The sequence below is a fragment of the Nothoprocta perdicaria genome, unplaced genomic scaffold (assembly GCF_003342845.1).
Source record: "Nothoprocta perdicaria isolate Ctin4 unplaced genomic scaffold, notPer1 scaffold_84, whole genome shotgun sequence".
Taxonomy (NCBI): domain Eukaryota; kingdom Metazoa; phylum Chordata; class Aves; order Tinamiformes; family Tinamidae; genus Nothoprocta; species Nothoprocta perdicaria.
In genome coordinates, this window is record NW_020456132.1 from 1,568,164 (window position 1) to 1,591,994 (window position 23,831).

General features: G+C 41.4%; 1 protein-coding gene across 1 annotated transcript in view; it reads right to left on the reverse strand.

Moving 5' to 3' along the window:
* Nucleotides 1-23,831, reverse strand: part of LOC112958329 (voltage-dependent L-type calcium channel subunit alpha-1C-like) — a 54,797-nt gene that overhangs the window by 1,274 nt on the left and 29,692 nt on the right. Inside the window, exons 3-9 of the mRNA XM_026052150.1 lie at nt 23,278-23,368; nt 13,568-13,594; nt 11,349-11,509; nt 10,267-10,492; nt 3,988-4,195; nt 3,066-3,186; nt 1,045-1,159 (exon numbers count right to left, since the gene is read on the reverse strand). Of these exons, the coding sequence (XP_025907935.1) occupies nt 1,045-1,159; nt 3,066-3,186; nt 3,988-4,195; nt 10,267-10,492; nt 11,349-11,509; nt 13,568-13,594; nt 23,278-23,368 (949 nt within the window). The remainder of the gene's footprint in view (nt 1-1,044; nt 1,160-3,065; nt 3,187-3,987; nt 4,196-10,266; nt 10,493-11,348; nt 11,510-13,567; nt 13,595-23,277; nt 23,369-23,831) is intronic.

Genomic DNA, 23,831 nt, shown 5'->3' on the forward strand with positions numbered 1-23,831 from the left:
TTTAGAAACTTCAGGTACTATAGCACACATTTTGAACCACTCAGCTGGCTGGCATGTCTGACCGGAGCCTAGCCTACATACCAGTGCTTCCACCTTTTAATCATCTGCAAAGAACCTGATCTAATTCTCTGCAGCCTCTTTTTATTCTGTAGCTTTCTCCCTGGCATGTATTTCTTTGTGTGTGCATGTGGGTGGCAGACAGTATGTGCCTGTGTGTTTGTGCACGTGCATATTCTAAACTGGCGACCAGAGATCTTGCCTTCATTCACACAGTTCTACCCAGTGACAAAAGCATGAACTGTCTTCAACCCAGAGATTGTGATCTTCCATTAGGTTGTCCACCAACTTTTCTGGGGTCACAGTTTGCCCCTTGACTCACTCCCAGAGTCATGGGAGTCACCCTGCTGACTGGGGTGCAGGACAAAGCAGAACAATCTCCCTCAAACTGCCTGGAAGGGAGTGAATAGAACTAAGGAGCTGGGGAGCAGGGAGAGGCTTTCCCACTGTTGGCAGCTGGGAAGGAAAGAAGCTCTACACCCAGCTCATGCCTGCAGAAACACCAAGAGACCAGAAAGGAGGAGAACAGCATGTGGCATCAAAGAGAAAAAAAAAAAAGCTGAATCTTGTGTCATGGGACTGTCAATCTGAGAACATGCCTCGTGGTGCAGAGCAATCAGAAGGCAATAGGGAGACTGAAATGGCATTACGATACTGACACTGTTTCATGCTTTTTCTCCACAGACACCCTGAGAACTCATTTGTCACCCCGAGTTCCTTTCTTCTGTGCACATCATCACAACTGTGGGGACTCCCAACTCTGAAGACCTTTGTCCTTTAGTTTCAATTATTTTACTTAAAATATTACATGTAAATAATTATTTATATATGGCACATATATGTATTTTTATATATATCCTCCCAGAGAAGCTATACTTAACACACATGCATAGCCACACATATATATGTGTGCAGAATGTGTGTGTATAACACACGTACACAAATGCATGAATATGAATGTAGATATGTGCATACATATGGGTTTACCTAGCTAGTTTTTTCCTTTCTTTCTCCTCTTCCTCCTCTTTCTGTGCAGATGTTAAACTCTCAGCATCAGCAAGGTTGTCCACAGCAATGGCCAAAAATACATTCAGCAGGATATCTGTGTTCTACTTAAAGAAAACAGGCTTTGAAAACTGCAGAACATTGTTCCAAGGGTGTCTTGATTGAAATTTTTTGCAAGCTGTCATCACATCCCCTGGAATTTCCAAACTTCCAGTTCACACAAATGTTCAAGATGTGCATATCCAGTATGCACAAACCTATACCTTGCATCCAAATGGCTAACACACTGTATAGGGTTTCCAGAATGCTATATCCAAGTCCAGACTTGAACACTTACACTTTAGTTTGCGGTTTCTCAAAAGAGTTTCACTTAGTGCAGCAGATCCCACTGAAGATAAGGGGAACTGTCAATGTTCTGCATCTTTGACAGCTCAGGTCTTTTTTATTAAAGCACCTAAATATATATTCAAGAGCTTTATAATGCTAGCTACCTAGGCTTCCTGGCTTTAGCTTATGCACTCAAGTTGTACAGCCTCATTATAGGCCCTCCCACAGACATGAGTGGATCTAATGGACAGTAAGCATTCCTTCAGGATTTGAAGCACTGAATGGACAAGCATGTAAGCCTACCCCTACTGTCTCCTAACAGACAGCATGCATGGAAGATACATGATCAACCAGGCTTGCATGGGCAGCTGAAGAGCAAGAAACCACAGCTTCTTTCTTGTTTTGCCAATCAATGTTCAGTTTTTGTGTTACAAATCTGAACATCAGCTTCTTCTCCAAATTTATTGAGTGGGTCTTATTATACCCTAATAACTTTGTTACAATAATAAACTCCAGTTAAAGAGTTAGTCTTGAAGCACAATCAACCCGCTCCTTGGGCTCCAAGGTCTAACGGCTTCAGAGCTAGCCAGCATGTGAAACTGGCTCGCATTTTCCTGTGCACTTTACAAGGAGATCCAAATTGTTCCTTTTTTTTCTAAGCTGTCAGGCAGACTGTCTCACTTGACCTTCAGATAAATGGAATTGCACCATCTCACTTTGAAGAGAGGGCATGCAGGTCAACTGAAATGTCAAATAACAGGGTTTGAGAGATCTGAATTATGAGGAAAGGCCAAAAGAGCTGGCTTTATAGAAGAATCAGTATACAAGAAATGTCACCTCTGACTCAGGAGGGCTATTTATTAGGGAAGAAGAAACTACACATGAACAAATCTGGAGCAAACTGAGATATAGAAGAGAACTATAGTCGTATGTTGCACACAAATTCTTATGAAAAGACCCCCAAGGCCAAATCATGCAATGTGCTTTGTACCTCCTGGGATACACACAACGTTGTCACTTCACCTTGAAGCCAGAGAGGTCAAGTTAACTTAACACCAGCTCAGGTTAGTGCACAACAGAGCATGCAACTTTCTCTTTGCACACAAGGATTGCAAAAAGTGAAATGGAACATGGATCCTCTTAGTTTATACATGAGTTAATATATGATCTCGCATAGATCAATTATGTCAAACATATGTTACTCCTATTATAGCATTTGTATATAGCATATTGTGATTATATTTTTGTTCCACATAAGGTTTGGATGAAAGCACATGGAATATATTACTGAAAAGGCAATTAAAGCAAAAATACACAGTAAGTACAGTAGGTAGACATAGAGATTAGTCTTGGGAGAAGGCAGAGGAGAAAAACTCATGGGGGGAATTAAGGGGAATAAAAAATAAAACCACTAAACATGTAAAGTTACTAAATAAAAGCTGGCATGTGGAACTGGCATGTAGCTGGCTCTTACAACTGTTTATGTGCTTGAAGTCTTAGCACTAGCTAAAATTAAACAAACTTGTTTAACTTTTGGCAGTGCAAAGCCAAAATTCAGTCCTCAGGAAAAGGTAAAGATGTAAGGCATGAAATTCATTATTTACTGACATGACAAACTACTAAAGGATGGTTTGAAAATTCAGCCTGAATTGGAGAAAGATAACATCAAAGGATACAATTTCCACAGATGAAGAGGATGATGAAGTAAATACAGACCAACATTCCTGGAAAAGAGGGGCCGCCATAAGCCATGATCCCATCATACATCACCGAATTCCAGTCCTCCCCAGTCAGGATCTAAATGACACATTCCCACCAATAGGGATACAGTGTTAGACCACACACAGAATTTGAACGACCTATTAACACAAAGTTATCTTACTGTCCTACAGATCCCCCCTCCCGCCAGCTGTTGGGGCACTCTGGATGCGCCCCTGTAGAAAATTAAGCAAAAGTGGAGACTGCAAAGTGCGTTTGTGCTGTAAGAACTGGACAGCTCTCCTTGAGAACTGATGCTTGAAACCAAAAAGCTCTGCAAGAGAACTCTGTTCAGGTCTCCCCAGCTCTCCCAGGCATCTCTCCTACGTGTCGGCTGTTTCAGACAGGCTGAGCAAGGCACGGCACTGAGGACAGCACTGAGTGCAGCCTTCCCTGCTACTTCTCCTCACTGTGCAGGTGCAGTCATGGTCCTGATGCTCTTAGCTGAAACCAGCAGTCAGCTTAAAGAGCCTATGATCTGTCTCCTGGTGCTGGGGACACACGTCTGCTCCCCAGTACTGTGTGAATGGAGAGCAGAGCGGGGTTAGGCGACGACAGGCAGGTGCTGCCCTGGAACGTGGCAGTGGTCATTCTGTCATCCTTCCCGTTGAGCACTGGAGGCCTCGCTGCATACGACGACTGCAGGTTTGGTTTCCAATGTTGGGAAGGGGAACCCCTGCTCTGACAGCACAGCATGCTGCCTGTCTATTAATGTTGTTAGCCTAATTTCCAGTCTCAGGCCAAAGGAGCCTGCAGAGCAAGGGTGCAAGACCTGCTTTCTCCCTCTCCCCCAGTGCAAGCACAATGCTTTGGCCCCAGCAGGACTGCTCTTGCCCTTACCTGAAACACTGTGAGGAGGGACTGGGGGAAGTTGTCAAATGTACTCCTTCTGGTCTGCATCTCATCAAAGTTAAACTTGCCCCCAAAGAGTTGCATTCCCAGGAGGGAGAAGATGATAATGAAGAGGAAGAGAAGCAGCAACAGGGATGCAATGGAGCGGACTGAGTTCAGGAGGGAAGCCACGAGGTTACTCAGTGAATTCCAATATCTGGGAGAGAAAAGAGAAGCAGTTAGAATTTCTTCACTCCAAAACAGGTGCTCATGGACTGCAGAGGATATTGGTTCAGACTGCCTTCTGCACAGAAGCAGGCATTTCCAAACACCCTGTTAGGCAGTGAATCATTGATGTGCTTCCCTAAGATAATGAGACCTACTGCAGCTAATGAGTAATTTTACTACCACACATGTACATACAGAGTTCCCTCCACCCCTCACCACATACACACACCCAGAAGATTATTGCAGCACTCTCCATCTAAGGCTCTGCAAATCTTCTATCAATATACGGTGATTAGTTCTTGCTGCTTCAGTGAGTTACATTCTCACCAACCTCATTACAACACTCACAGATGTTATGGCAGCCAGAATACCTCACTCTAGAGAATGGCCCATAATAACTAACAGGAACAGATGGGGAAACATTCTGGATGCAAATGCAGACTTGTCCAAAAGCTAGCGTGCGTGTATATGCACTTGTGCTCACTCATGGATAGAGGCTGCTAAGTTTCCTGCAGCTAAGAACATGAGGGAGATATTAAAGGTCGTTCTGCCTCTCTAGTGCTTGTTTTACATGGACCCTAAAAGAAAGGCTCCAGATCTACATCCATAAGGTCCTGAGCTCCCTTCAATCTTGGAAGAGCAAAGCATCACTGCCTCTTGGGTATCAAACCTACAACACTTCCTAGGCAGGCTATGGAACAGGGCATGGCAATGAGTTCATAGACAGTTGCCCAAGACATTTCCAGAAGCCCCAGGGCACCAAGGCACCCACTGATCACAATGACCAAAACCAACAGACATTCCTTCTATTGTTTGGGACTGACATCAACTTCTTGGATATGAACTGAGAAGGACTTGTGACCTCACACAAAATGACAGAAAATTGTGGCTTACACTTTTAGAATAATTACTGTTTAGGAGAGATGGTAGCTAATTCCACTCTACCACACTGTGGTCAGTGCCTGGATCAAGTTGATGCATGATACACAGAAAGGATCTTCTTGTCCCTGTAGTTCTGTCCAGGAGTCAAAGAGATGCCAGTAGCATGCTCTGCTCCAGCAGGAGAGTCTGCTTGCTTTGCCAGCTTGCAGAATAGCTGTGCCTTGGAAAAAGCAGCACTTGTCTGAAGAATCCACCACATCACCATGAAGCAACTTTCATTTTGATCTGGCCTCTGCCAGAGGCTCCTTTCTTGCAGCTTAGTCTGTCATAACTACTTTTCTTTTATGCATTTCTGAGCTGTCATTCTCCAATCACCTCACTCTGAATGCACTTTACTGGCAAACTTGGACAGCTTGCGCAGGTCAGCAAGGCAGTAGTGATTTCTGTTTCTTCCTTTTAGCACCATCTCGACCAACCTACCACCATGCTTTGTACCTCCCTCCCAGACAATCTTCTCTGCTCCCTTCTTCCAAAGCCTGTAACAGCCCTGTAGATGTTTCTTTCCTTAAGGGATTCTCAATTTCCAGCCATGTTTTCTACAGAGATAGAAGTTCCATGTGAGAAGAACGGTAGACATGTCTAGTGTCTCACTCCTCTGTGGAAGTCAGATCCTTCAACATACAAATCTCTCCGTTCTGCAGGCAGTGTAGAAATTAGAAACAAATGCTTTTAAAATCCTAATTAAATTGACAAATGCTCTTAAAATTCTAGCTAAATTGATATTCCCTAAAAGTCAAGGTAAAAAGAAGGCTTTCCTTCTCCCATGGGAGACAGGAATGTTAGAACAGCCCAACCACTTTGTACAGGTTAGCAATCTGATCTGCAGAGGCACTCTGCCAGGGCCTCAGAAGTTCAGCAACTCGTTCATCTCCAGAGGCTGAGCTTCAAAGAGAACTGTGATGTCTTCCCTCCAGCCTAGTTTCAGCACTTCACAGAAAACTAAAATGCTTTAAACTTTAACTGCAATTAAAGAGATGAGCAATATAAAACTACAGAGTAAAGGTAAAGGCATGGAAGCTGCAGGCTCAGTGCTACCAAATGTCTGCATTTCAATGGGCAATTAACAGCTTTCTGCATTTGCATTTACACTTTGGGAGGAAGCACGGGGGACTACAGGAAAGGGGACAAATTTATTCCTGATGGAACCTCCCTGGCTTTAGCAGTCTTATACCAGGAACTGAGAGGGCACTGAATATCTCTCTAAGTCTTCCAATGTCTGCCAGGACACACATTTTCTAGGGCTCTGTCTAGCAATGCCCTTAAGAGCACAGAATAATGTCACTGCAAATGTGAATACTCCCAGTGACTCACCTGATGCTTAGATGCTTTACTATCTCAAAACATGTCTGCACAGACTTTCATGACATCTTCACTTCTTGTAAGTGTCTGAGACTCTCTTGCTTCAGATTCAGTTTCTTATGCAACAATCAAACTTTAAAGCAATTAACTGAGATGATCTAGTGATAAGAATCCTGCTATTTCACCTGTGTTCTGTGTGCTAATTAGAAATACATCACCATTAGAAAAGCCAACAAACCAACACTCTTCCCGCCCTCCAAAAAAGGAGATAAAAATATATTAAAGGAAGCAGGGCCTGACTTGACTAAAAAGTGGAACTAATGGAGGTCTTATCTTAGTGTCTTATGTAGCTACCATATGTTGCTCTAGCTGACTGGAGAACCAGTTGCAAAGAGAGATATGGGGTGACTCAATGAAACACAGGCTTCTTCTACATCAGGAACGAAGGGATCCCGGATAAAGAAAAAGCCCCTCCCCACCCCACGCTCTTTTGTTAATACACTATGAAGCTGTGGGAGGTGAGGCACTGTTCTACAAAATCAGAGATTTTGGACCCATCAGCATAAAACCGGAGATAGGAAAGAACTGCTGCTTCCTCAGACTTCTAGGGAAATTTATGTGTTTCTTGACATCTCCCACTTGAGCAGCTCAAGCCCTTGAAGATGCCAACGAATAAGTACCTGTACAACCCTACTAAGCCATGAATATGTTCCTTTTTTCAAAAGAGAGCAATAAGATATAGAGCTGGATTAGAACCTAATGTGTTTCTTTATTCTCTTCTCTCTCCTCTTTATTGCCTTCCACTCTGTTTTTATGGTACTGGCAATCACAGAGGCAGAGCTTAAAACAGTAGCAATAGCTGGCAAAGCTAGCAAGCTCCTTGTAGTAAAGCTTCCCACACTGCTTGTCCAATATAACACCACTCCACAAGTAAGTACAGGAAAGGGGGTCCTGTCACTCTTCCCCTAAGAGAGCAGAGATATCCACAAATATTTAGTGGAGCATTTGGGTTTAAAATATTTAATTTCAGTTTACTCTTGTGAATAAATTGATTTATCTTCAGGGTGTAACGGAATGAATAGAGGGACTTATAATGCATTGAAGAACTGCATATAAAGAGACAAACATTCATCTTCTCTTAACAAAGGTAGATTTTCTGGACAGCACTGCAAAAACTAGGGACAATAAAATAAACAGATTATTCTGAATGCTTGTCTAATGCACAGGATGAAGTAATTCTGAATAGCACTTATAATATTGAAAGAAATATTCTTGAAATTCTGACTGGTTTTCTAAAATGTGTTGTTCATCCAGTAGTATCTTTATATGCCTCTTTATTTGCTTTATTTGCTGTATTCATGCTTCTCCTAGAGGTGCATCTCCATAACGCATTCATAATTTGTGTTTGATGCTCACCGTGGAAAATCTACACAAATACATGAACACTAGACTACATATTGCTATACACTCCGAAATTTGCCTGCTTTGTGCCATTTCCATCTCCACTGTATGTCAGCATGTGACTACTTGTGAATATATATTTGACATAAACCATCACACTGTCATGTGCCCTACCCCTCTCACCTTTCCAGGACTGTATCTTTCTGTACTATCACTGCACTAAGATGACATAGACTACCACCACTGATAATGTCAGTGTTATTAAATTAACACTGTGTTTAGAGCTGAACGAATAATGAAAAAAGTGCATTTTCACACTTTCGTATGTGTACAAAAAGACACTTCTGTATGTGTATTCCCAGAAAGTGTATTTCTGAGAACCTCAGAAATAAAAGCTAAGCTTTAATGTTAGAATATTCTCTCCTGCAGTCAGACATGAGTGGGTCTAGGGTACTGCTTGCAGACTTGCAGTAGGGCCTTCCTCATGAGGCTGAACTTCACCCACGGAGGGGAAAAATCATGATGAAAATTAAAAAACACAGATAAATCTGAGACTACTGCAACCTACTTGCCAATATTTTAGGAACAGGAAAGGAGGCAAAAAACGATTAATACATTATTCATTATTCCTGAGTGCTCTTACTGTGCTTTACACATAGACCTCTGTACAAATTACTCGACATGCACTTCAGATAACATTTACTGCCATGCAGAACTGTATTTTAGCTCCACTGCAGGATGAAGATAAATGTAACTAGTCCTATGGCTGGTTGGTTCCTGTGCTAAATCACTGTCAGAAGCTTTTGTAATATTTGAATATACCAATATTTAAACCTTCCTAAAGTATGAGTGATATCATCTATGATTCTATGATCTTGCCTTTTAAATAGAGAATTCTCCTAACTAGATTATATACTTTGTGTGGAATTGGAGAAAAGTGCTGAAAAACCAACTATCTCCTCAAGATGCTAATTGTTATGTTTTTAGAGCTGTTGGTGTGAACTCCTGATGTGAACCCCTGGATCACTTAATACCTGGAACAGCTACTGGTTTCCCCAGGAACCAAGCCTGGAACTCAGTGATAAATTTTGGACCCAGAGATCCAAAACCCACAATCACAACACCAGAACACTTCAATATTTCTAAAAGGGCAAAGATGTCTTTCTGGCTGTAAACTCTTGTTAGCTGGAACATTTTCCCCTCTCCTAATGATCACTCCTCTAGACCATCTTTATTTATTTTGATAATTGTAGGCTTGATTTCACCATTGTCTCTTAGATTGCAGGCTGATTTTCGGTCTGCCACCTGACCTTTAAAACCATCCACCTTGGCAAAGAATTCAGGAGCCTTAAGAGTAAATCTTACATGATACTAGAATCCATGCTGGGTTTTTTTCTGCCTCAAAACTCTGCCATATTGACAGTCTTCTAGTTCTCATTGTGCTTTTGTCATGTTTCATGCTTTTTATCCTGCGTTTGTATGAAATTTCTTCTGGGGGGTGAGTTTAAAGCAATTCCAGGGACCGAGCCAATAACCGAGGCTGCAGAGGACTCACTCTTTCACCATCTTAATTAAGCTTTTTTATAGAATGCTGACTGTCATCCATGTGGGAAAAGGCCAGCCTTGTGCTGCACTGGGGACCACCTTTGTAGGTTTGTTTCAAGAGCTTCTATTTGGACAAGTCAGAAACTAACCTCTTCTATGATCAACCCACAAGCTGAAAAACTCCTGCTAAATCCAGCCAGTGTCTTGGAGGTACCTGATTGCAGGAAGTGGCTCATATAATAGGCACACTTGTGTAGAATATACATACAAGGAAAAGGAAAAGGAAAAAGGAGGGCAGACTGGACTCTGGAAATGTCTGGCTTCTTCTCAGAACCGCTCCTGACACACTACTCCTTTGAAGGAGTAGAAAGGCTGGCAAAATCTTTTGCCTATAGCTGCTGGTGTTGACAATATCTACCTCTAAGGACACTGTTGAGTCTCCTGAAGCTGGCATGGGCTCCTCAGTCAAATGTTTTTGCCCAGAACAGTCTTTCAAGCACCTCTCTATCACAATAAGGTCATATAAATGACCACAAGGCTAGTGCTCTTTCATTTTCACTTTTTCTTTGGTAGGCAACCCTTAAAGTCTAAGTTCAGCTCTTCTATCCCCAAAAAGTTTCAGTTAAATCAATCTGCTTGTTTTAAAGTGTCCCCAACCCTCTTTGCCAGATTCTGTCCCAATCACAGTCATGTAACCTTCCTCCCCCTACACCAGTCTTCAGAAGATGGGGACCATAAACCCAGTACTCTCACTACCCAATTGAATGGTAGAAAAAAGTGAAAAGACAGGTATGTGTCTTCTAGTATGTGTTGTGCATTCAGAAGTAGCCCTCCTTCACTTCCAAAGATGCCCTCCAAGAAGCAAAAAAGTACCTTGTGATTTTAAATATTCTTAGCAGTCGAACACATCTCAACACCGAAATGCCCAGTGGTGACATGATCTTTGTCTCAACCAGAATTGTTTCCAGGATTCCTCCACACACAATGAAACAGTCAAAACGGTTGAAGAGGGACACAAAATAGGCCTGGAGACCAAGGCTATACATCTTCAGCAGCATCTCTGCCGTGAAAAGAGCTAGCAGCACCTTATTGGCAGTGTCTCATGAAAAGGAAACAGAAACACATTAATGAAACTTAGACAAAAAAGCGTCATAGTCAACCATCGATTCTTGCCTATGAGAATCTCTTTCTGGGAGCAATCTGAAAGAGCAATCTCAACTACACTTGGGTCAAAGAATGACCTTCACAGTGTGACCATCTCATTCTCAGAAATGTTTTACAAAGATGCTTTTAGTGCTCATATATTGCATATACAGCTGTGATGTATTATAAAACCACACAATCTCCATGGCAGGAATGTGCCTTCCTGTGCACAGCCTCCCCTCATATTTGTCATCTGCAGATGAGAGTGGGAACAGAAGAGCTGCTGTGATACCTGCTGTTGCTTAATTAAGCCTTTCAGCTGCTCCTACCTCCAGTGAGGATTTAGCTGTTCCGCAGACAGAGAAGAACTTTACAAATCATTTTTTCTTCCACATCTCTCCGGTAACTACAATTTACCTTAAATTGCTATTTCAGGGGAACCCTTGGAGGACCTGTGACTCCCAATAAATAAATGAGATAATATAAATATTAAATAAACAAATGGCTCCCTCATCCATAAATTGGAATTTCAACTGCTGCAGGTATATATGTAGTACAAGCTTCTGCTTTCACCTGCACCCATTGAAACTTTGTCTTGGTTGCAAAGTAGGAACCTATACATTCCCAGAAACCTCTCCTAATGTAGGCAGGTTTTTCACTGTGGAATTTAGTTTTCTGCGCAGGCAGAGGAGTATATTTGCAGCTGTGTAATACTCCTTTCCACTATGTGGCCATCTTAATGCGTCAGCTCCTCCCTCATTCCTCTTTCTTGACCCTGATGATAATAAGTAGAACCACCAGCCTCTCCTCACCTTGGACCTCAGTGAGCCAGTCTGGCTGGTTGTAGTGTTCAGAGGCAATGGTAAGAGTGTTGAGAAACACAAGGAAGATCACCAACCAGTAGAAAACATTGGACTTGACGGCAGCTCGGCATTTTCTTCTGCAGAATCGATTCCACCGGCGCCAATAGCGGCTTGAAAAAATAGAAAAGAAAAAGTACTTTTCAGAAGGGACTTCCTAGGTTATTGCAAATCTCTCTCTCTCAACTCTAGTCCAGATTCCTTGTCCATGGCTAGTACAGAATAACTTTAAAGTTAATCCAGAGAAATATTCCTTAATTTTTATCCAAGTCAACAGTTCTGGTCCTTTTTCCTTTAGGTATAGGAATAAAGTTAGCCCTAAACCAATATGAAACATTTAAGGATGAATGAACCTCTTCAAGCAATGTCTTAATCCGATTAAGACATCCATCACCACTACCCTGTGAGGTCTTTTAGTTCAATTCTCACAGAAATCATTATTCTTCTTGAATTTAATGCTTGTGGCCTGAAATGGGACCTGTGCCAGCATGAGGATAGCTAATAAAAAATGTTCACGGTCTACTATGGACCTTGGGATAAAACTCTAAAAGAGATGAGGTCATATAGAACCTCAGGAGGGTTTCCAATATTCATCCAAGTTCAGGACTAGGCTGAAATCTGAGGGCTAACTATGAACAGAAAAGCAAAATTCAGGGGACCTTGGCATCACATCTTCATGCCTGGAACTAAGGATACTATTTGCTAATCAACAGACCTTTTAAAAGTTTGCCTTCCGTGAACACATTCCCTTGTGTCACTGATTTCTGAGGGTAATTACTAACCACAGAAGATATTTAAAGCTAATTACACACCTCCTACTCTTCAGAATTTAACTTGCATAGCAACCAGTTTCCAGGCAACACTTGCCACTGTATAATAAATCTAATAGTTTTATATAGGTATTACATACATACAGTGGTGTGTGCATGTGTATATGCCTGTCTATAGACATACACATATACAGAACATCACAGGACAAAGAGGGAAATTGAGGAGAGAACTTCTATAGACTGATCTTCTCTTTGATATTATTTCCAGTGACAAATTGTGACCGTGCTGGAGCTGAGGGTTCAGCATCTAGATAAACTAATGCCAGGCAATCTGAACGTCGCACACTGCTCAAGAATTTTGCAGCAACCTTCATGACTTCCAAGTTGTTCTTAGCTATGCAATTTTTAAAAGCATCTAGTCTAGGTAATCCAAATATTTAGCCAGGCCTGTGTGTTTCGCAGGGGACTGTGAAAAGAAATAGTCTTCCCAACATCCCAAAAAATAACCACAACAATTAGGCATTTGTGTTGTGATCCCACACACTCTGCACTATTGATCTCAGATACTGTGCACTAATGTGTTGTGTATGTGACCATGTGATGATACAAGTGTTTTGTCATGTTTATAACTATACAGTAATACCTGGACAACAGGAATGTGACTGCTTATGCAACTCTGTACATATATGCATACTTATGGATTCCCAAATTTCCATTACTGTTTGTTACCTATGTAAGCTGAAGGACAGTTACTCCCTTGTCCTTGTTACCGTGAAAGTTAATTTACTTTTGTATAAAGTTGACTTCTAATTCTGAGTTACAGCTGGGCTCCTACTGAAGAGGTAGAAATGTGACCACAACAAACAAGTACCATGAAGTCATTCAGTCCTTCCAATAGGAACACATGAATGATTAGCCTGGGACTGCCTCATGTCAGCTGTACGTCAGCAGAGAACCAAGTACCACCAGAAAAACTCCAGGTCTCATATGGTGAGATGAAGCATTCTACAAATAATTTGTTGATGCAAACCTCATCAATTAGGAGATTTATAACCAAGCAGAATAGAGGACTGGAACAGAGTGTAGAAAACAACAACCTTGAAATGACAGGGTCGATGCTGGTGGACATAGGATGATTAGTCGGACATTTTTTCTTTTATATTTTATGGCTCAAGAGGTAGAAGGTAGCAATTTTTAGGTAGCAATTAGATATATACTCCTGAGTGAAATGCTCTCAAGAGTCCCTGTGCTTTACTTCTGTGTGAAACAGAGAAAATGAGTGTTGATGTGAAGGGAGATAAATAATTTCTGACACAAAGATACAGGAATAAATCCTTTAAAAATTACAGAAAAAAAAAACATGTAGAAATGAAGAAAAACATAAAAATCTGCTTTACTTACCTAAACTTAGATTTGGAGATTCGATGCCTGAAAGATAAGAATTGCCATTAAAATCTCTAAACCTGTTCTATCCCTCCCAAGCTTTTATGAGAACAGTAATGGAAAGAAACAAAATTAAGCACAATTAATTGTTAACAGATTTCTTCTTGAATCCCCTGTAAGTCACTGTACACATTGGGAAGGACTAGGATTTGCTGATATCCAAATTTTGTTGTTCCATTAGTCAGAAGCAAGAGTCATGCTGTGATGGGATCCTACCAGCTGTGGACATCAGAGAAATAGCCCTTCTCGTGGATAAAAGCCTGTCCTATGGCAGTGGCACTCTTCATCCGCGAATAAATTTACTTTTCAAGCCTGACTCTTTTCTTTCAGTCATTGGGTTTTTTTTTTTCTTATATGAAAATATGTATGACTTTATATACACAAACTTCTTGCTGTCACACATCACTTGTCTCTTCAGGATATATAAATGCACTATGTTATTATGGGAAAAATAATGTTTCTTTTTTTCTTTTTTTTTTTTTTTTCCCCCTAGCAATTCAAGCAAAAAGAGTATATGGTAGATATTTCCAAACTTATATTCTAACATTCATTATTTGTTGTTATCTATGCAAAATGGTTTGGATTCAATTGGGGCTGAACCACTGTGGATTCCGAGGCTATCAATGGAATTCCAGCTGTTAAGCATACCTGAATACTGGGCCCTGCTCCTCCTATGTATGATTAAATAATCATTTCCATGCAGCCAAATTCATTCACCTAAACTCATTTGCCTTATAATGTGAAGTCAAGGCAAAGCTGGAGTCAGATTCCATTTCTCTAATCACTACATGACACTGCTTGAAGTACAAACTACAGGAATTTTGTACCCTTTGTCTGTCTTTTAGCATTTACATACTGGTTCATAGAGAGACATAAAGTTATGTGGCTGCAAAAGCATGAGTCTGGGGTGATTTAGAAAGCCGTAAAATCTACCACAAGTAACAAAAGAAATGAGAACCGGAGTGACTACCAACGAGATATTTCTGTTGAGCTCAAGGATTTCTCAAGGTTCCCTTTTACGATAGGGAAGTGATCATTGTTGACAACAGTCAGGAAAGGTCTTCCTTACCCGCTTAAAAATGGATTTGCTGTTAGCAGACATGGGAGATGTAATTCTCAAAACACCAAACATTACTTTCTGTGGCTATGTTAAAAATGGCCATGTCCCTGTTTGACATCAGTTGACATCAGCTGCTGACAAGTAATCAGTGATGGGTCAGTTTCTCTACGTGGAAGAGATTGCAGTGATAGGAACATTTCACCAGCAGATGGTCCAAAAAAAAGGGGGGGGGGGGGGAGCTTCTACATTGAATACATCTTGCTGTGTCACCAGCAGCTTGTCTATGCCACATACTAGGCAGCAGTGTGGTTACAGACACACACAAGAACTCTTTCAGTAAAGAAGAAGTAATACGGTGGCAGAAGAGAATGCTAAATTTTGTTGCAGAGATAAGGCAAGCTTTATCAAGGAGAACTAGCAAATGGATGGGTCTACAGAGCACATCTTTCAAGTTAACACTATCTCAACAGCCTCACCAAAGAGAAGTCTTGCTTGAAAAACCCTACCTGCTGATTGTAATAGATCACATCTACAGGCATTGGTAACGAAGGATCAGACAAATCCAGGAGTTTAAATACAGGATGAAAGGAAACGATGAGCACTGGAAAGGAGCTGGTGAGGACATTCACAGGAAAGGGTTGGAAGAGAGAGAAGAGGGGAGGGGAGAGAGAGGGAGACAGAGACAGAGAGAGAGAATGCCATGACCCATATGTTGGAAGGTAGACGATGGGGAGTATGCAGCCCTCTGATGACCTCATGGACTGAAGGTTTCCCAGTATAAGGAGCTATGCAGCATTTAAGGAAACTTTTTTATTTATTTTAGCCGAAGAGATGTGGCAGGTGTAGTATTCAATATGCATGTCATAATTATAACTTTGGAGCATTATGAGTTGCAGCCAAGTGCCTTCACTGCTCCGACAGGTTGGCTAATAAGCCCCCCCACCCCGCTTCTCCTGTCTTACTGCTAAGGCAGAAGGCTTTATCACATGTGGGCGTGCTATATATAGAGAGAACAGGACAAGGAAGGAGGAAGAGATTTATATTTAGAGGTAGAATCCAAGAGTGAAAAGGAATTTTGGAAACATGAATTGTACAACAATTGCTTCTGCAAATACTGTGTCCTAATCCGAAGCACATTTTTCAAATGACCCTTATCATCAAGAATCTTCTGACGTCTGAACCCACTTAACTATGTCATATACAAACATGCTCTTATGCTATTGCTAGAGGCAAACGGCAAAAAAATCTGGATTTGGGACCTTGTTGTAGCTTTGTGACACTCCAGATTTGCATTTGCCTGGTATTCAATGTAGATCCGTTTATATATTGATGAGTTTAACTACTCATCTACTGCAACCCTTGAATCCTGGGAGCTTTATGTTGCTGTGAGAAAGAGGGCTTCCCCAGTTGCGGTGTACAGCTCTGGAATGTCTTGAGAAATTGTATTTTAAAATTATGGTATCGGAATCTATACAAAATCCATTTCAGAACACTACTAAGAGCTTTTATTATAGAAGCCACATAATTCAGATTATGTTTTAGAAAGAAACAGAAAAAGAACTTTACTGTTCAACTTGTTATCTTTTCAATTCTCTAGACTTCTTCTAATCTTACTTAGCTATGCACCAAATACATCCAGGATGATGAAATTTAAAGATTTTATCAGCATAAACTCAGAATAATCAGCATAATTCCTATGTGGTGAGTTATACCTTGTTCTTATGGATAAAGTCTTCATTTTTCTGGTTATGGTGCACACTAGAGAAGAGAAATCAGGCACTTGCAAAGGCTGTGCCAACTTTGGTATCAGAGATTGAGGAATTTTTTGTAATTATACACACAACAAATGAGAACTCTGGAAGAATACTGTAGGTCTCCAAACACGATATAAAAGCCATGTTACTGGATATTGATTTACTACACGTGACCATGCAATTATTTGGTCACAAAAACTTACAAAATCCTTTGGATACTACTAAAAGCTCTCAGAAGAGCACTGACCCAGAACATTCTCTTAGAATGCCTCTTTGGAGATACAATGTCACGTCCAAAGAGCTGCATTGTGCTCATCAGAGATTTTAGCAGTGTGAGAGCAGAGTCCTGTTGCGATATTGATTCTGCTTTGGTGCAATATGGTGCATTCCTGCTGTTACTGTTCAACATACACAACAATCTTTGGAAAGCACTTTTCCCCTCTCTGTCTCCCTGCTGAAGGAGGAAGTCAGAGAAGCATTTCATCACTTTGAGTCAAGATGCTGGGATCCTTGGGACAAAAAAAAGAAAAAAAAAAAAAAAAAGAAGAAGAAGAAAAAAAGAAGAGATGGTCACCCAGGGTCCTTTTCCACACATTCGTGGAACAAGAACATATAGTAGTGACATGACATTTCTAGGGATGTACGCTTCAGTCCTGGTAATCTCAAAGCCTAACTGAGTGGTAGGGCTAAAGTCTATCCTTAGGTATAGCTCTAAGAATGACAGTGAAGCACCTGCTCTCCCCTGTACAATGCAGTTAACACAGGGCAGTTGTATAGGGGTGCACACTGAGGAGCATGCTGATCTGAACGGAGTGAAGCAAATCGAGAGAGATGTGGTTGCTCACCAGCAGCAATAAGGATCTAGAAAACCACCCTAAGAGAACTGGATATGTCTTGCTAAAAATTGAGGTGATTTGTTATCCAACAGGCTTTCTTACAGGTTGGGAAAAGATGACACTCCAGAATCCAGTCGATAATCCTGTTCTCCCTGTGTCAAGTCACAGGTAAGGCCTCTCAGAATTTAAAGTGGGAAGAAAACTCTTCCTCCATAAGGGCATACTACCATCTTTTAGACACGTATCTAGGGCTGACTGTGAATATCAAAAGCAATATGACTATAATAATGGGAAGAGTAATGGCTGAGGCTGACACCAAGGGGTTCATCCTGCGTTTTTCCTTCTGAAGTCAGCAGTAGTTTCAGAGCTTTTGGCAGAGCTTTCTTGCATTGCTCCTGATGAAGACTTTGGTCTTCATGGAGGGACACTATCTTCTCATTAGCAGAAAATCAGCATCAAAAGTAGTGAATAACAATGCAAGTAAACTGATTCTTCCTCTACCACCAGCTCCCATGCCGATTGTTGCAAGAGCTGCATAGGAATTATTTTGCCAGCCAGAAAGACAATAAGGGAAAAATCATTGATGGTTCAGCTGCCAGGGAAAGCTTTCATTGTTCATAGGATGTTCAGGACACTGGGTTTCCAGTTGGAAAGTTCATATTGCTTTAACCTGCTGGAAAGCACCTCCACGGAGAGGGACCTGGGAGTCCTGGTTGACACTAAGTTAACCATGAGTGAGCAGTGTGCCCTCGTGGCCAAGAAGGCCAATGGCATCCTGGCCTGCATCAGGAGGAGCGTTGCCAGCAGGTCAAGGGAGGTGATTCTGCCCCTCTACTCAGCTCTGGTGAGGCCGCACCTGGAGTACTGTGTGCAGTTCTGGGCACCCCAGTATAGGAGAGACGTGGAGCTTCTGGAGAGGGTCCAGAGAAGGGCAACCAGGATGATTAAGGGAATGGAACATCTCTCGTATGAAGAGAGGCTGAGCGAGCTGGGCCTGTTTTCTCCGGAGAAGAGACGGCTCAGAGGGGATATGATTAATATGTATAAGTTCAGGAAGGGAGAATGCAGGGAGGAAGGGGACAGGCTGTTCTCACTGGTGGCCAGCGATAGGACGAGGGGTAATGGCCACAAGCTGAAACACAAGAAGTTCCGTCTCCAGGTGAGGAGCAACTTCTTTACTGTTAGGGTGACAGAGCAGTGGAACAGGCTGCCCAGGGAGGTTGTGGAGTCTCCTTCTCTGGAGGTCTTCAAAACCCGCCTGGATGCCACCCTGTGCCACATGCTCTAGGTGTGCCTGCTTGAGCAGGAAGGTTGGACTAGATGATCTGTAGAGGTCCCTTCCAACCTTAAATATTCTGAAATATTCTGAAATATTCTGAAATATTCTGAAATATTCTGAAATATTCTGAAATATTCTGAAATTAACGTTTTAACCCTCTTTGGTTAATGTAATTGAACTGTCCCCCAAATACATGGAAATCCTGGCCAAGGTGAAAATGCTAAACGGTTTATTGTTTCAGTGAAAGCAGATCATTTTAAGCTCTCTTTCCTTTATAGTGCAAGTGCTTCAGTTTTCTAATGTGGCTCCATGGAACATTAGTTGCCACAAATGTCTTTCTTCAGTTAATACATATGCATAAAGGCAAGTTCTGTTGTGGCACTTCAGATATGTAGGTTGTATCACAAAATTAACATCCTAGTTTTACCGGAAGATTACATACAATGACAGTCTGCACTGGATAGACTTCTTATTATAAGCAACAGCTTGTCCTCAGTAATCTAAGACCTGCAGAGCAGTAACCACAAAGGCTCAAACAAATTGGGAAGTCCTTCTTTATTGGAAAGTCTTGGGTATAAGGCTATTCTGTATACAGAAATCCATTACTCCCAGGTCTGGGTTTATCGTATGGATAGTTATTGTAGAAGAAATATATTTCCTTATATCAGTGACAACATGGATTTAAAGCTGTGACATGTTAGAAGGTAAAGTTCCATTCACAAAGGTCGTCCTTGAGGATAAAAGCTGCTGCGTTTCTAGTCCAGGGCGGATGTCAGTGCAGCACAAGGCAACATCATGACAGGGATGATACAGCGCGGGAGCCATAGGATGCTCTTCAGCCTCCTGCACAATCTTACAACCTCCTTTCCAAATGCACTGTATCAGTAAAGCCTGGTAAAGCTAATCCCTGTCTTAGGAAAGCGACTGCTGTCTGCCCCAGCTCTCCCAGGAGCAGCAGCATCATACCAGAGATGAACATGATTTTTTGTTGGTTTTGATTTAGTTCTAAAAAACTAGATTTATGTGGTAAGCAAACAGAGAAGCCCTTTTAGATTCCTCCTGAAACTCCTTCTGCTGGTTTGAAGACTGGCATCGCTCCAGAGCGCACAGCTGAGGAAGGCAGCTTCTATAGTATCGATACTATGGAAGTTAAAGCTTCTTTGGAGACAATTCATCAGTAGGAGATAGTTTGTCTTTGAGAGGTACTCTCCTGATCTCACATAGCATATGTGTCTACGAGAGCTGAGAAAGGCTGTCAGGGAATATCTCCAGTTCCAAAAGAGATGCTTGAGCTTGGTTTCTCAAGTCGATCTTTCTGTCATTCACAGATCCTTTCAAAGCTCTGCAGCTTTGTATAAGAATAGAAAGAACTGCCAGTAATTCTAATTTATCTTCAATATAAATCTTTTTTTCTTTTAGATGCCTGGTCATTTTCTCCTTTTATCATGTGCACATTCTGATGGCAAGGTCAGCCTGTTCCGTGATGGGGGTTAAATACTTTTCCAGCCTGATGCCACTAAATAAATAAATATACTTTGACTTAAAATCTCTCCATTGCTTCAGTCATGTCTAGTTGCAGCTTGCCCAGTGCAGTCTATGCTGACTAGTCTATTTATTTCTCTCTAAGAAAAAAAATGTGTTTATAGCAAGAAAATGGGGACTCAGAGCCATTAGGTGATGATACAATACATGAAGCTCATCAAACCGACAAACTTGTCTGGCCATTTCAATTGCAAAAACAAAAATCAGAGGGCGGATGACTGCTTAAAAGTCTGGGCCTAATTTTTAGTCGGAGTAAATCAGCATGACTTAACTACAATTATTAATGATCACTGAAAGTTATATTAGATTAGGAAATTATTTGAAAAGCTCAGGCAACTTCACACAAGATTCATTCCTCTCCTTCAGCAATGGTGAAATCACCAGGACCACTGGGCCAATTCTGATGTTCTTAGGTTCCATACAAGACAAATACTTAATGCAGTTCTGAAATACTCACATTTTATATGTTCCAGGAGGAACTTTGGCCTACAGGAAGTTTAATGGAAGGCTCAGTGAGAAGAAGAGGACTTAATACTTTCAGAGAAATGCAAGTTCTTCCTGGTTTCTCTGAGTTTGATACAGCAAACGAAACAAACCAGAAAAGAGTCTAGTCCTTAAAATTCAGGGCAGATTTGAATTCATGCTTCCTTGAGGAATTTTCAGGTCCACAGATCCGAAGCAGACATTTTATAAATGCTTAAAGGAACCATCGGCATAATTTGTGTTGAAGTCCAGACTTTCAAACACAACAATACAGTCATTTATTTTCCTGGTTGGAAGAAGCCCATCCATCTTTCTGAGATGCAAAGCAATCTCAGTGGGGCCTTGAGAATGCAGACTATCCTTGTGAAAGGAGTAAAAACCTCATTCTCAATAACAGATTCCAACTCCCTACTATATGCTACCTATTTTTGAATGAAGTGGCAAGAGGCAAGGAAACTGCTCATCTCCCTGAACCTCACACGTACTGCTCTGGTGAAACACAGCAAGGTACATGGATACAGTGATCACTGCGCCAGACCACAGTTCTGTCATTCTTTTGCGGACACGTTGGTCTATTTTAAGTAAAATCCATTCTAAGCCATGATTATGTTTAGAGTTGGGTTTAACTTCATTTCTCCTGGCTACATTCCACCTAAAATGAGTTTTACTTGCCAAAATTCCCCATACAGTCTCAGTGCAAAACAAGCCATCCCTCATACAACTTCTTATATATTTGTGCCTTTTCTACTTGTATTTTTAAACACCTATCACATCTAACTGTTAAAATGATTGAACCCTAATGCTGTGAAAAAAAACCCTGCACATAAAGTCCATTAAGTGCTTTAGGACTCTTTCGAAGTAAGGACATTAAGTGAATGTAAGCTGTAATATTAAAAATATATGCAACTTTATAGTAACAGTTGCCATTGTTGTTGGCACTGTGCAGCGCCAGGGCATCCACTGTGTTGTAACTGTAGACATGGTTTCCAAATCGGATCCAACTTCCAGGAGTGGTTACCTATCCAGCTGCTGCCTCCCATACTGCCTCAAGAGCATATGCATCTTGGTGGGGTGCTAAGAGGAGGGCTACAGCTGCCTGCCTTAGCACTGTGAATAGGCCTAGTTTGGTTCCTTCAGAAAAGAGTTCATTACCTAAACCATAATGCCAGACTCGGCAGGTAGACAACAACTGGCAGGTGATGGGGAGCCATCGTAAATAATTTCTCAGAGGGTTCATAAGCTGACACTTGCGGTAGAGCAGTCTGAATTTACAACGTATTCTACATATATCTTGTAATGCAGATAAGATCTCATTCTCCTCTTCAATTCGTAGAGGCGAAGGCCAAGGGGTGTGTTGAGGAGACACAATCAAGGCTTACAAGGTCATGAAAATGTTCTATAAGCTGAATGCAGAACTGGTGTTCACCGGAATCACAGCACTCACATTCCTCTCACAGAAGAAGAGGGCATTCAGTGAAACTAGCTGATTAGCTTGAAACAGATAAAGAAAATACCTTTCTACACAGCAGGTAGTGAATTTTGGAAACTTGTTTTCACAGAAAGTTGTAGGTGCTGAAAACATCAGCATAATCAGCCAAATCCTTGGACAAGCCTATAAATGTCTACTAAAATGAAAAGGCAGAAGTGTGCCCCCTAACATCTCTAATTAATAGACATGAATTTGTGGGCAGTAAAAGGGGAGTGGAGCAAAGGAAATTCCCAGGCTCACTGACTTGCCCTATTGTCACTGCCAGGACTTGAATACTGAGTGAACGGGACCACAGCTTTCACTGAAGACATTTCTTAGGTACTTATGATCAGCAACTCAGCAGCACTGAAGAGCTCCAAGAATGTCCCTGGGACAAAACAGTTCCTCAAAATACTCCAAGCTCATACAAGTAATACCAGTAATGTGCTTAGTCCATCTTCGAAGGAAATTTGGAGGGTTTAACACATTCCCTCAAAGCATAAGGTCTGGTCCTAAGTCATGCGAAAGAGAACAAAATAGTCATGCAAAAGACTCCGCTTGCCTATTGCTTTTTTCAGTGCTACTAGAAAACATAACATATGCCATATAGGCATATATATATTCCATATAAGCAAGTATAAATGCTTCCATAAGCTTGGTTTCACACATTTTTGTGTGCCCAATGCATACAATGACACAATTACAACGAGGCCTTACTCCCCTGCTAATGTATTTCTCTGTTACTACAGTGGTGTGTTCAAACTTCAAAGGGGTAATTTGGGCTGCAGGACGGGATTTACCGTGAGTATTTTTCTATTAGAAGACTCTGTAAAATGTACAAGTATCATTGGAGAAGTTAAAATAGAACAGTTATTTCCACTCTTTGGTCTACATATACTTGATTTGATTATCTACCACTATAGAGGTTTTTTTTCTTTTTTCCACATAAGAACACCATTTTCCATCAGATATTCTTTTAGCTATTATGCAAAACCAGCTTTGCTTATTCCGAGAATTCTCTGCTTTAATTTTATCAGTGTAATTCCAGAGTCTCCCCACTAAGATCCAGACTGAGTTCACACTGCAATTAAGATAAAGAACCAGGATCAGTAGATCTTCTGCATTCTTTCCTTTCCCCCATTGTACAGTTTTCTCCCTTTAAAAAAAAAAATGAGATTTGCCCTGGCATTAACCCTCCCAGCTCAGCCCAGCCCCTACACCCAAACCCCTGTGCATATGTACTCACGCTAGCCTAGCACCGCAGTTTTCGCCTTCAATATCTGCTCCTGGGACGTTGTCTGTGTTCACGGACTCGGTCTCACTGGTGGGCATGCTCACTGTAAGAGTGGAAGGGAAGAAAAAGAAAGGGTTGGCCATTAGAACCCAAGCACCTGGTAGTCACATGTGGCAGTGAAGGAACTGGCTTAATCAAAAGATACCCAGCTGCAGTTCTTCAGTAATAAACAATATGCTGAGCAGGTCTGCTGTCTCCCTGCCCAGGACAGGCTGGGCAGGCGGAGCCTAAGAACTTGTGCAGGTTACTCGAATGTTAAGGAAAGGGGAAGAAGCAGCTGCTGTCTTTCTTTGAGAGTCAGTTCCTGAAAATTTGGAAAATAAGAACCATTGAAAATTAGAGAACTTAGGAAAATCAACAAAGAAGTTTGACTCAATGGAACACTTAAACTTTACTTGCCCAGTCAGATTCTCACTCACTGCCCTTCGCAGCCTCTTTTGTGAAAATGTGGAGAGCAAATAAAAAGCACCAGATTTACAAGTATTCACACAAGTCTTCTGTTTATC